Below are 12,513 nucleotides of genomic sequence, written 5' to 3'. Positions count from 1 at the left end.
TAGTATGAATAGGGACTGTGTTTACTGTGTGCGGATTTGAGCCGAGTTGGTGACACTTTGCTCGCAGATCCAGGCTGTGACAGCTCTGGTTACACAGCTTGAAGCTCCAGTGGATGGGCATCAATGTTGTGGACCGGCCATGGTGATCCAATGGACATCACAACCTTAACACCTTCTCTCCCATCTGCTTCACCTGATATCCTCAACTCAACATGCCACCTTCCTAGACAGTGACCTCCTCCTCTCTGATGACTCCATCCATACCTCTGTCCACATGAATCCCACCTACCACAGACAGTACCTGCATTTTCCCAGCTGTCATCCATTCCACACTAAAAAATCCATCCAATACAACCTGACCACATGGGGAGGGCATATCTGCAGTGACAAGAACACCCTTGCCCCTAATGCTGAGGGTCCCGCCAAGGTCCTCACAGACAGGCACTACCCCCAGACCCCCCCAATCCTCCCACCACCCACAAGAACCAGCTATAGAAGAGTGCTCCCTTCAGTGCTACCCCAGACTAGAACAAGTGAAACGCATCCTTCACCAGGGCTTTGATTACGTATCATCATGCCCCGAAATGAGAGGCATCCTACCTGAGATCCTTCCCACATCTCCTAAAGAGGTGTTTTGTCACCCACCAACCTCCACAACACCCTTTTCCATCCCCATGCCACTCTCAATCCCAACCCCTTGCCACAAGGATCATATCCCTGTGGAAGACACAGATGCAAGACCTGCCCAATACATCCACTCAGCACTTCCCATTTCAGCCCTGTCATAACTTTATCCTACCCCATCAGGGGTAGCAGCCATGTCATTTCCCAGCTCTGCTGCAGTCATTGCACAGCTTTTTATATTAGTATGACTACCAACCAGCTGTCCACCAGGATGAATGGAAACTGTTAAACTGTGGTGGAGAGCAAAATAGACCACCCTGTAGCACAACATGTAGCTGAACATAACAATCTTGATTTCAGTGACTGCTTCACTGCCTGAGGTATGTGGATCTGCCCTGCCATCACAAGCTTCTCTGAACCGCACTGATGGGAGTTATCCTTACAACACCTTCTCCGCTCCCATAATCATCCCTGCCTCAACTTATGGTCAGATACTGTCCCCACACCCTCCACCCAACAGTTTCCACTCTCTCTGTCCTATCACCTCTTCCCCATTCTCGTCCTGTGCCCCATTTCTTTGCCACCCTCTGCCAACACACTGGCCCATCTTTCCCTGCTCCTCTCTGTTTTTTGCTTCCTCTACCCCACCTCCCTGCCCCAAAACCTCCTGACGCTGCACCTGTTGACATTCTAGTCCCTGCACACTCTGCCAAACAGCACTACTCACTTCCCCCATCCATACACTGCTATTTCTTCTCCTTTCTCTCCGCTTCCCCCTTCCCCGCCCCCTCCCGATTGCTGCCTGCACCACATGTGATAGTTGCATTTTGGCCCAGGCTGCCAGTGTTGGCGGTCACGTGCGCATGAGGTGTGCTTGCTTGTGTGAATGAATGGCATGTGTTTCTCTTTTTCTGCCAAAGGGTGTTGCCAAAAGCTTAGTGTAAGTGTCTTTTAATTGTGCCTGTCTGCAACTTAGCATGTTATCTTTATGGTAAGTAGCAATCTGTCTTTTCCTACAGTGTTGATATTCTTACCTGGAGTTTCCATTGTTTGAAAATAAATATCACATTAGTTAGTTACTGTTGTTAGCTCCAATACACTACTTTTGTTTACTCAGAATAATTTTAACCTAGTAAAATTATCAGGAAAGCTACTGCTTTGAAAAAAGCTGCTGTTTCCTTTTTGTTGCAAATAGATGGTTTTTGTTTAATACACACAGAAAACAGCAGTTTTTTTTTTCAATGATTGACTGAGTGACATCAGCGATGGTGAAAGCCCAGGGTGGTCCCATTGCAATCCAAAACTGAAGATGTGATGATGAATGCCATATGTAGCAATGGTGGAATTAATCACTGCCATCAGGAAAATGGCTGAGGTGGTGCCATTGTTCCATATGAGCTGCCATGGTAAGATAGATGACTTGTAGCCAGTATCTATGAGGAATGGTGTGGCAGAATGAGCACACAGACGAACAGGCACTGGGAGACCGAGCACCAGCTGGGCACACATAACCTGACAATTGTTGGCATTTGGGTGCTAAGAGCAAAGTTTTCTGCGCTTCATGACATCCAGGCTGAAGTGCTCGTGATACCAGCAGAACCCAGCCCTGGCCCAAGGCGCATCAGTAGGGTGGCTGGGGCTGCTGTGTTGGTATGGTCTTTGTGCCAGTGGCTAGGGCTGTGTGGACTGTGGCAGTCGGACACAAGTTGGGCCAGGTTGCTTGCAGTGTTGCCGTGTCGGTGCTTGTGCCGATGTGGACGAGCATGTCATAAACTGCTGGCTGCTGAGCACTGTTCTGTGGGCAGGCAGGGATGCATGTGGCTGGTGACATCATTCGCGGTGCGTTGAGCGGTGAGGGCGAGCATGTGGCAGGGTAGCTGCCAAAATTATTGCCAGCTGGCTGCGACAGGTAGGGGTGAGGTTGGCACTTGGTGGTGGCAGTCGTAGGCAGGTAGACCAATGTCTCATGAACCCTGTTGGCAAGGCTGGTGTCATCGGTGAGAGAGAGGTCAACATGCTATGCCACTGCTGTCGATACTGGGGCTGGGAGGTGAGCCAGCCTGGTGCTATAAAGAAAACTGTCAGAGACCATGTATGGCTCAGTCCGACTTTGAAGATGGCACAGTAATTGAGAGAATTGTCAGTCCCCACACTGATCGAGGGAAAGGAGGAGCCAGGCATGTTGCATTTCGGAAGAGGTGAGTTGCATCACAGGGTGGTAACAGAGTGTCTCATAGCAGTCGGTAGCTGGGGGTGATGAGGTTACATCATGGACTTCCATTCTGTACGTTGGCTCGAGCTGGCTTATCACCGTGGTAAACTTTGTGGCATCCTGGGTGATGCCTGAGTCAGAGGAGATAGCGTCTGCTGAAGAAAACTATAGGTGCAGGTCCCGAGGGATGAAGCGTGGCAGATGTGCTGGACGGAAGGGTTCAAAAATGTAAATTAGTCACTCACTCAAGATGCGAATGCACTAGCAAGGTGTGGCATGGTAGAAACAGCTGAGTTGGAGAAATTGTTATCTCATCCCAGTGTTCGCCGCATGATATCCACACATAGACACATGAAGCGAAATTTATAGTCTGCATAGGAGTGCGACACGAAAACACAATGTCCTCAGTGATTGTGTGCCAGGCATAAAGACAGCACAGTGTGGGTTACTTGCAGTGTCACAAAAACACCATTATCAGGTGCATCTCCTCATGGCCAGTTCCTCACAACACGGGCACAGGGCAGCAACCAAAATGGACACTACAAGGGACAGACAAAGACTGGTGAATCTCGGCCATCAGAAGCCTCACTATTGTTTGGCACTGGTAGCCAGCGACCGTAGCAGTGAAGTGTCCCATCGCATGGCAAGATTGACAGCCATGAACAGAAGTTCTGCGTGAGGGGTGAAACTCTCTGCCTTAGCAGACGGCTGTAATGTGTTGTGAGTTTTCAGAACTGCTAAGACAACTGTGTGGCAAAAGGCTGCCACAGTACTGAGGCAGAGGATTTCTTTAAGAAAAAAAAACTGAATATATTGCCTTTGAAACGGTTGAAGATTATGATAGCCCAGAGCGATCCTCCTACCAACAGTCTGAAAATCCTGTTTAGGACATTTCGTTTCCAGCAATTATGAAGATCTTGAAAACAGCCAGGTCCAATATTACATATTGCAATACATAAAAGAGTTTTTTGAGTACAATGTTTCTCACATGTTGCAACAAAATTTGAAAACAGATCTTAAAAACTGGATTCTGCAGTATCGTCCTTACTAGTAGTTTGAAGAGTACCATGCAGTGTGTGGTGAACAGTTGACTGATTTGGTTTCTGTAAACCAAGATAGAGCAGGTATCCTGCAACACATTAATCACAGCTAGTTTTGTGAAACAGACATGCTACACATTATAAAAAGTATGGAGAATGCAGCCAGTGCAATCTGTTACAAAACAGCTGCATAAACACATGATGACCCTTTCCTTTAATGAAGCAGCATTTAAAAGCTCTGATTCAGTTTACTGCCACATAATTGTCTGCTTCTTTCTGTGTTTGCATTTGAGAAAAAAATTGTTTTTTGACTAGTATACACATTGTCTTTGTTGAAGCCATGGATGGAAATATATTTTACAATATACACACCTCTATGGTCTCAGCAACACAGTTTCACTGTAGTCATGGAGTGTGTGTGTGGGGGGGAGGGGGGGGGGGCATTTCTCATATTGAAATAGAGAGGACTTATAGCAAAAAAAGGAAGGATAGGGCGACCCTAAAGCTAAAGCTAGAACAGGCCTTCGTTTTAAGTACATCCGGTACTGTTTTCAGGACTCTGATAACTATGGCTGTGTCAGCCTACTGGCATGGCGTCCATGCAGGCTACTATTTGTGCATGTGCACAGTTCCATTCTACTTGCCTGTTGAAGACCTGTATGTTCGACTTTTCCGGAAAGATGCTAAAGGAAATGTGAGTATTACGATTCTTATCCAGTTTGAATTCTATAAATGTTTAGATTTCTTACTTTTATGTTATTGGTATCTCTCTGTATTTCCTCTCCTAGTCTCTCCTACTTTTCATCCTTACTTCTGAACCTGCTAGTAAAGATCAAACTTCACATAACCAGAAAAGAGAATAAAACAGAGGAAAGTAAATAATTACTATTCACAATTGACATACTCCAGCCATGGTGGATTAAAAATCTTTCACGAGATATTAGTCTCAGATTGTCTGTACTAGTCATGTTAAACAATGCTTGTTTTCAAAATAATTTTCATCATCATTTGTCATGTTATTGGACAGTTAAGTGATGGATATCAATGGTAATACTTGCTGAGATTCCATTTTAGGGTGTCCCAATGCTACATTCATTTTTTATACTGTTGTGTTTTTTTCACAAACTAACAAGTTATGCAATTCATAATGATGTTTTCAGTATTACACATTTCTCTTTTGGGAACTAAATCTAATTTGTGTGAGTGCTCAGCAAAGTAGTCATGACCTATAATTTGTCATAATGTTGTCACTGTGTTGTACTCTAGCTATTCTAGGATAATTTTTCTGTTGTGAAACAGGACAGATGGTTCCAGTTCTTATTTCCATCCTGCAATTTATAAGATATTCTACAGCTACATTTTTCCTAAAACTGATTTTTTTCCCCGCAGAATAACAATGTTGGACACTTTCATTACTGTATTCAAGCATAATTTTTGTCTAGTTAATCTGGCACATTTCCACAGATACAAACAAGGGAATCGTATCCATTGAAAGATTATATCTCTCTCTTCCATTGATAATGAATTTGCATTAGTTATTATTTGGACAATTACTTACAAATTTTTAATATTCTTGATTGGAAGAAAAAATATAATATGAGATTTGTTTTTAAAGTAAGTACTGTTTCGAAATTCTTCTGCAGAAGTGCCATGATTGGCATTTAGTACGTGTGTGCTGTGTACCACACTTCATTGGCTAGCCACAGATGCCCTTACAGAGTCACTTGATTTGTTTATGTTTGTTTGTATTTGAAATGCCTCCTCTGATTGAGTATCCCACCTGAAAGTTGGACGTTATTACTTTGCAAAGTTGACCAATGATTCTGCTGTAATGTGCATACACTAACTCTGAGTCTGAGATATTATTATTGTGAGCAGTACCAAGCGAACAGTTACTGAGAGGAGTTGGGAGTTGGGAGTGATCGGCCGCAGCCTGCGGTGGAGAGAAGCCATGTGACAGGAAAGGTTGCAGCCTGCTGTGGTTGTGCTAGTAATGCTGGAGGAGACTGGTATTAATTGAGGGTTTTTGTTAATTTGCCATTTTGTTGCATGTAGTTGTTGCTTGCTTGCACACTGCAGGGATTTCATCAGATTTGTATATGCATACATTGACAGTAATATTTGTATCTTTTTTGTGGCCAGAGGTGTATTTATTGAGTATAGACATTGTGGAATAATTAAGGTCTGTGTAAGGTTACTCAGTCTTTATATAATTTATTTTGAGAGTATAGTTAATTAAAGTCTTTATTGGTTCTGTCAGTTTTTTGTATCCCATATAAGGCTAGTTGACCAAAACCCTCCTGATCTTTCAATTTCTCTACAAAAAAATATGGCAGTAGTTGTCGCAATCATTATGACCATTCATAGCACACTGCGTGGGTCACAGTATTGCTTTTGAAATATTTTTTAACCTGTTGCTGATCACACAGTTGCAGTGGCAAGACAAGGTAAGTTGTCCATTGTGTACATGAGCATTGCAGAACAGTTGTTAGAAGTTATTAGCGAATACATTAAAACTTGCAGTCAGATACTTGAGAATTGATTTCTTTGTGATTTGTAGGAAGACTTGTTAACTTCTGTTTCTTTTTGTTTGTGTTGTTGTTGTTGTTGTTGTGGTCTTCAGTCCTGAGACTGGTTTGATTCAGCTCTCCATGCTACTCTATCCTGTGCAAGCTTCTTCATCTCCCAGTACCTACTGCAACCTACATTACCAATTTAGTATTGGAGGGCAGCGTGGAGGATAAAAATCGCAGAGGGCGACCAAGAGATGAATACACTAAACAGATTCATAAGGATGTAGGTTGCAGTAGGTACTGGGAGATGAAGAAGCTTGCACAAGATAGAGTAGCATAGAGAACTGCATCAAACCAGTCTCTGGACTGAAGACCACAACAACAACAACAACAACAACAACTGCTGGTGGTCAGTTTTGAACTGGTGACTCACAGCACACCAGCCTGTGATGCTAACCACTATGCCACACTGCTAGCAGCCTAACTTGCTGCGTTGCTCTTTCCCCTGGAGAAACAATAACCCAATGTTTTAGAAGTCCTCATTGGAGCCAACTACAGTACCCTGGATTAAGGTCTCTTCAGTGATCCTGTGCATGGCAGTGCTGGTGAATTTGCGTATTCTGGTCATGTTGTTACATCCTGCTCATTATAATGAGCATAAGACATAGCATCTTCCATCTAAGCTTTGGTTGTTGAAGGGTGTCTTCAGTTTCTTTTAGCCTACCATCATCAATCTGCACTTCAGGACTGTAGTAGTCCTTCGTACAAAGGACATGGAAGACGTCTCCATGCTTTTTGTCTACTTGATGAAGTGTTACATTCCTCAACTTTATAATGTAATGTCCAACAAGTGAGAAAGGATACAACACACTCCAAGATAGCTCTTTAGTAACTTTTTATAGTCCCACATTTCACACAGGCATACAAATCCATATCCAGTCCTCCAGGCTATATCTCACAGGCCAGTGCTTGAAATTATGGTGGTCTCAGTCTTTCTTTTGTGTTGGTAACCAGGGTCCAAATGACAGCCAGCTGCCTTGCTTCTTTGGTCCTAGTGATGAGGTGTTTCACGTAGTCATCTTCTGGGTGAAACAGGAACAGTGTGTCCATTGTCATTTCAGCCTCACAACTGTGTAGGAGACAGAATGCTGTGAAGCGTGTAGTGGCTTGCTTTGCTGTATTGTACGCAAATGTCACGACAAGCAGCATTGTATCCCAATCTCTCTGATATCAACATACGTCAATAGCATATCTGCCAACATCTTATTAAAGTGTTCTGTGAGGCCATTCATCTGCAAGTGGTAGACAGTTGAAATGCTGCAGGTAATGTTGCAATGTGATATTACCTGTGATGCTACTCTCAACTGGAAACAACTTTTCCTCAATCATAACTCATTACACTGGGTGTTCTGTGCTTCAGAATTACCTCTTCTACAAGGAATTTCACAGTTTCTGTAGCTTCAGCAATTGGCACAGCTTTGGTGACAATGTAGCAGTTAAGGTAATGAGTATATACTATCATCCATCGATTCTTTCAGACTCCATCAAGACGTCAGTTCCAGTTTAATGGAATGGTGCAGGTGGTAGACGGCTGTCATCCTGAGGTGATGTCACAGTGTGAAATTACCTGTGGCACTACTCTCAACTGGAAACTTTTCCGCAATCAGAGATCATTATATGGGTTGCTCTGAGCTCCAGAAAGATGTCTTCTACAAGGAACTTTTCTGGAATTTCCAGAACTTCAGCAGTCGGCACAGCTTTGGCGATAGTGTTGCAGTTGAGGCAGTCAGTGCAGACTGTCATCCATCAATTCTTTGGAAACCTCCCAAGAGATCAATTCCAGTTTGATGGAGTGGTACTGCTGCAAGTGGGATTGGTACCAGATGCACCAGAGGTGATAGTGGGATATGTTGTGGCACATGCTTCTGTCATTGGCATTCCTTACACTGATTCAAATAATGTCTAACAGTTCAGTGGAGACCTGCCAATGATACCTGCATCTGTTTCTGTCAAGAGTCTTCACAAATCCCAGGTGACAAAATGTTGGAATATCGTAGAAATATTTCAGGATACGTGGTTGTAGATAAGAAGGGGTGACAAACAATCATTTCCACTTCACTAGATCATTTTTGCTCTTATACAATGCTATGTTTATTAACTGGAATTCTTCATTTCTTCCAGGCTTCTGCAGTTTTCAGCAGTGCTGAATCTTCCTTATATTCCACAGCAATGTCATTTAATGCAGTGATGACTGAGATTTCATCCAAACTGCTGTGTTCTGCCAAAAGAGTCTTCAAAAGCCACTCCACATCCTTGTGTTTGTGTATATTTTTTGTAAATATGCACTTATTCAAATTCAGGTGGAGGTCTACACTCTGAACGCACTTCCATAAAGTTGTCACTTAGCTTATATGTTCTTCAGATGTCTTCAAAAAATGACAATGTTACCCAGATAGCAAAGACACATTATCCATTTAAGGTTTAAAAGCAGGTTGTCGAACATACATTCTTTTGTGTGCTGTGGTTCTGCTGCTGTGGGAGTGGAACCCTCAGACAGGACACCAACTGTGAGTACACATATAGATTTTCTTACAGAAGTATACTTGTTGACAAAACAGCAACAACGTGTGTGAATATGCTAGTCCTGACGATAGGCCCATTCTGCACTTAAGTTCACTCCATTAATCTTGGGAGCAGTCCATGTCCAGACAGTCATCATATACTAGGAACACAGTAACTGAAGTGACACATGAACTCAAGGAAGCTAGCACAAGGGCTAATGCAAGAGTGAGTCCAGATGTTGATACTGTATGTAGATGTCATCAATGTGCAGAATTGGATAAACATCTTTCTTTGTGATTTTGTTCATTTGTCAGTAGTTGACACAGAAAAAGCATGAGCCATCCTCCTCCTTCACAAGGACCACAGGAGAGGAGCAAGTACTCACTGAAGGTTTATTCACATCATCTTGCAGCATCTTCTCCACTTTCACCTGGGTTATCCATCGTTCAATAGCTGGCACTCAATATGAACACTGAGTAATTGGTGGATAATACCAACTGTTGATACGGTGTTTTACCATGGGCCACTTGGTCTGTCTTTTCTTCATTCCAAATTTGAAAGCACTGAAAATTGGTACAGAATGGCTATCACTTGCTGATGTTGTTCATTGTTAGGCCAGATCCTTTGACAGTTTGATGATAGCCTCCTCCCTAGCACTGCATGTACTGTTAGTGGAACGCAATTCTTCAACGATGACATTAAGCTGCCCTTCGTGCAGTGGTTTGGCTGTTTTTACACAAGTACCCTTATGATGAGATGTGGCTGCTTGTGATAATTAGTGATCCAAAGTTCTCCTTAACCACCTACAATATTTGCAATTGTCGCTGGCATGTAGATTTCTTTTGTAAGCCTCAGTAGCAAAATAATTCTGATGAACATAATTGTTTCACCCTCATTTCTAATGTCATTTATATGCACAAATTTTTAAATTTTGCATCAGAGAAAAGATAGTTCTGTAGTGTGTATCATCTGCAGCATCCTATCTCAAAATTTATTTTTCCTTGACCCAGTGGAAAATTGAGGGGAGGGGGGCAGCCCAAATTAGCCTTTGGTCCTATAATCATCTGTTCCTATGTAAAGGAAATGAAGATGATGTTTTTGTAACATGTACTCTCAGCAAATACAAATGCAGCAGCAGCAGCAGTCACCATTGGTCCAACTATTCCCTTTAGTTCTTACTTCTTATCTTTTTACTTTATGTTTGTCAGTACATTGCTAAAGACAAGGAACTCTTACTGTGAAACAACTTATGTAATTGACACATCGGTGTTCACACTTTGAACTGAATCTCCATGTATGAAGAAAGCTGGTGGTGTTCAGATGGAAAACATGCTAAAACAGAATCAACACAGTCATAAGTTGACTACAAAAGCTACCTTGGGGTTTTCTTTATAATGTTTATAAATGTGTATGTAAATCATTGCACACCAAAAAATATTAAACAACAAGCAGGAACATAGAAAAAGATTATAACTGGCTAGGGTTTTGAACAAAGTTCTTCTTCACACACACTTACACTGTGAGCTGCTCAATACCTTCTTTCTCTCTCTCTCTCTCTCTCTCTCTCTCTCTCTCTCTCTCTCTTTGCCTCCCCCTTGCCTTTCTTGTTATCATATTTAATGGATACTATGTTTTTCATATGTAGGAGGCAAAAGTGTGGGACATTATCCTGTGGTTCTTCAAGATGCAAGAATTTGGATACATGACAACTGCATTCCTACTGCTTCGTTTGGACAAGACCTTACACTATTGGAAATCCATATATTTCATTGGGCATCTCATTGCTGCAGTGCTGTACCTTGTCGGCATATCTATCGAATACTGTGTTCATAAGAAAAAGAAAGTACACTGATTACACATCATGTTTTCATGATGCCTCTATTTTCTCTCTTATACATATTTTGTAGCTTGAGAGACCTCTGTTAGTAATATGTAATGTGTCTCAATTTGTGATGTTTTGGGAATGGTATTGTGTATAATTCTATTATGGTTACAACCCAATCCTGTGAAGCAAACAGCTAAATTTTATAACGATCATAAGAGGGTTGTGACAGTGGATAATATACTTTTGAGGCTCAGGGAGTGAGGTATAATCATGCATAACAAGGCAAAGAAGAGGAATATGCTACTGGTGAAGTACTACATTTCCTAAAATAAATTTAATTTCTAAGCATTATATTTATGTTAATCAGAAAAATAGTGATAAATGGTATGACAAATCAGAGTTAAAATGTTAATCATTAAGTGATTGATTGGGAGAAAGTGCCAGCAGTATGAGAGCTTACGTTTTCCTCTAATACTAAAATATTTATTTAAAGTAATTGGACTGATAAAAAAATCTGCTTGCCACTGGCTCCTTCTGGCAGAAGGGTCGAGCGGAAGAAGATGGGATGAAAGGAAAGGACAGGTGCGGTTTAGAAAATTGACACAGTTTTGAGAAGTTACCCTGAACCCTGATTCAGGGGGACTTATCAGGTCAGATGAGACGAAAAGATTGATTATTGGCGACTGCAGCAGAAGAGATTTGAAAACCTGAAAGCTTAAAGGTGGAAGATAGACAGAGATTATTGCCAAAGATTTAAGAAAAGCCGACTGCATTGTATGTGATAGAGGTGGAGGATGGGGGAAAATAAACAGATCAGAAAATAAAAGAAATAGCAAAAAATACAAGGGATGAAGAAAGGAATAGTTACTGAGAGGACCAAAGAAATTAATATAAATTAAGGCTGGGTGGGTGACAAGAACCAAGAACATGTTGTAATGTGAGTTCCCACCTGTGGAGTTCTGAGAAATTGATGTCGGGGGAAGAAGCGAGTTGGCACATGTGGTGAAACAGGCACTGAGGTCATGACTGTCATGTTGTAGAGCATACCCTGAAACAGGATATTGTGTGTTGGCAGTATACACCCTCTGTGTATGTCCAGTCATCCAAACTGATAACTTGGTTGTAGTCATACCAATGTAAAATGCTGAACAGTGTTTATGTAATAGCTGGTACACAATGTGTTGCTTCACAGGTGGCTCTTACTTTGATAGTATATATTTTGCCAGCTATAGGACTGGTATTGGTGGTTGCAGGAGGGAGCATAGGGCAAGTCTCACAGTTGGGATGGTCTCAGGAATAGGAGCCATAGGATAGGGAAATGGGTGCAGAAAGAGCATATGGTGTGACAAGGATATTGCATAGACTTTTTTTTTAAAGAGGGGGGGGGGGGGACACCAAAAAGCTATTCTAGGTGTTGAGAGCGAAATGTTGGATGGAATGGATCTCATTTCAGGGCATAGCATTCTCAGAATAGTTGATTGAGATACTGAGGGACAAGAAGAGATGTACTCCTGAGTTGTTTCTGCAGAGATGAGCGTACCATGATTGTACGTAATGGCCTGGGAAATCTGCTTTTAAACTAGCCTGTTGGGGCAATTACATCCTGGTGCGGGGGATGGCAATTGCAGAATGCAAGTGCTGTTGTTTGTTAGTAGTTTTCATGCGAGCAGAAGTGTGTAGCTGACCCTTGGTGAGGATAAGGTCAACATCAAACGGCATAGGATTTGGAATAGGACC

General features: G+C 42.2%; 1 protein-coding gene across 1 annotated transcript in view; it reads left to right on the top strand.

The window, feature by feature from the left end:
- The window catches only part of LOC124595589 (lysophospholipid acyltransferase 7), a 122,703-nt gene extending 110,630 nt beyond the window's left edge, over window positions 1-12,073 (top strand). The window contains exons 7-8 of the mRNA XM_047134383.1: window positions 4,432-4,570; window positions 10,597-12,073. Of these exons, the coding sequence (XP_046990339.1) occupies window positions 4,432-4,570; window positions 10,597-10,803 (346 nt within the window). The 3' untranslated portion in view covers window positions 10,804-12,073. The remainder of the gene's footprint in view (window positions 1-4,431; window positions 4,571-10,596) is intronic.
- The last annotated feature ends 440 nt before the right edge of the window (window positions 12,074-12,513 follow it).

Source organism: Schistocerca americana, chromosome 2, assembly GCF_021461395.2.
Source record: "Schistocerca americana isolate TAMUIC-IGC-003095 chromosome 2, iqSchAmer2.1, whole genome shotgun sequence".
Lineage (NCBI taxonomy): Eukaryota > Metazoa > Arthropoda > Insecta > Orthoptera > Acrididae > Schistocerca > Schistocerca americana.
The sequence above is the reverse complement of the archived record's forward strand: the minus strand, read 5'-3'. Positions and strand labels throughout refer to the sequence as shown.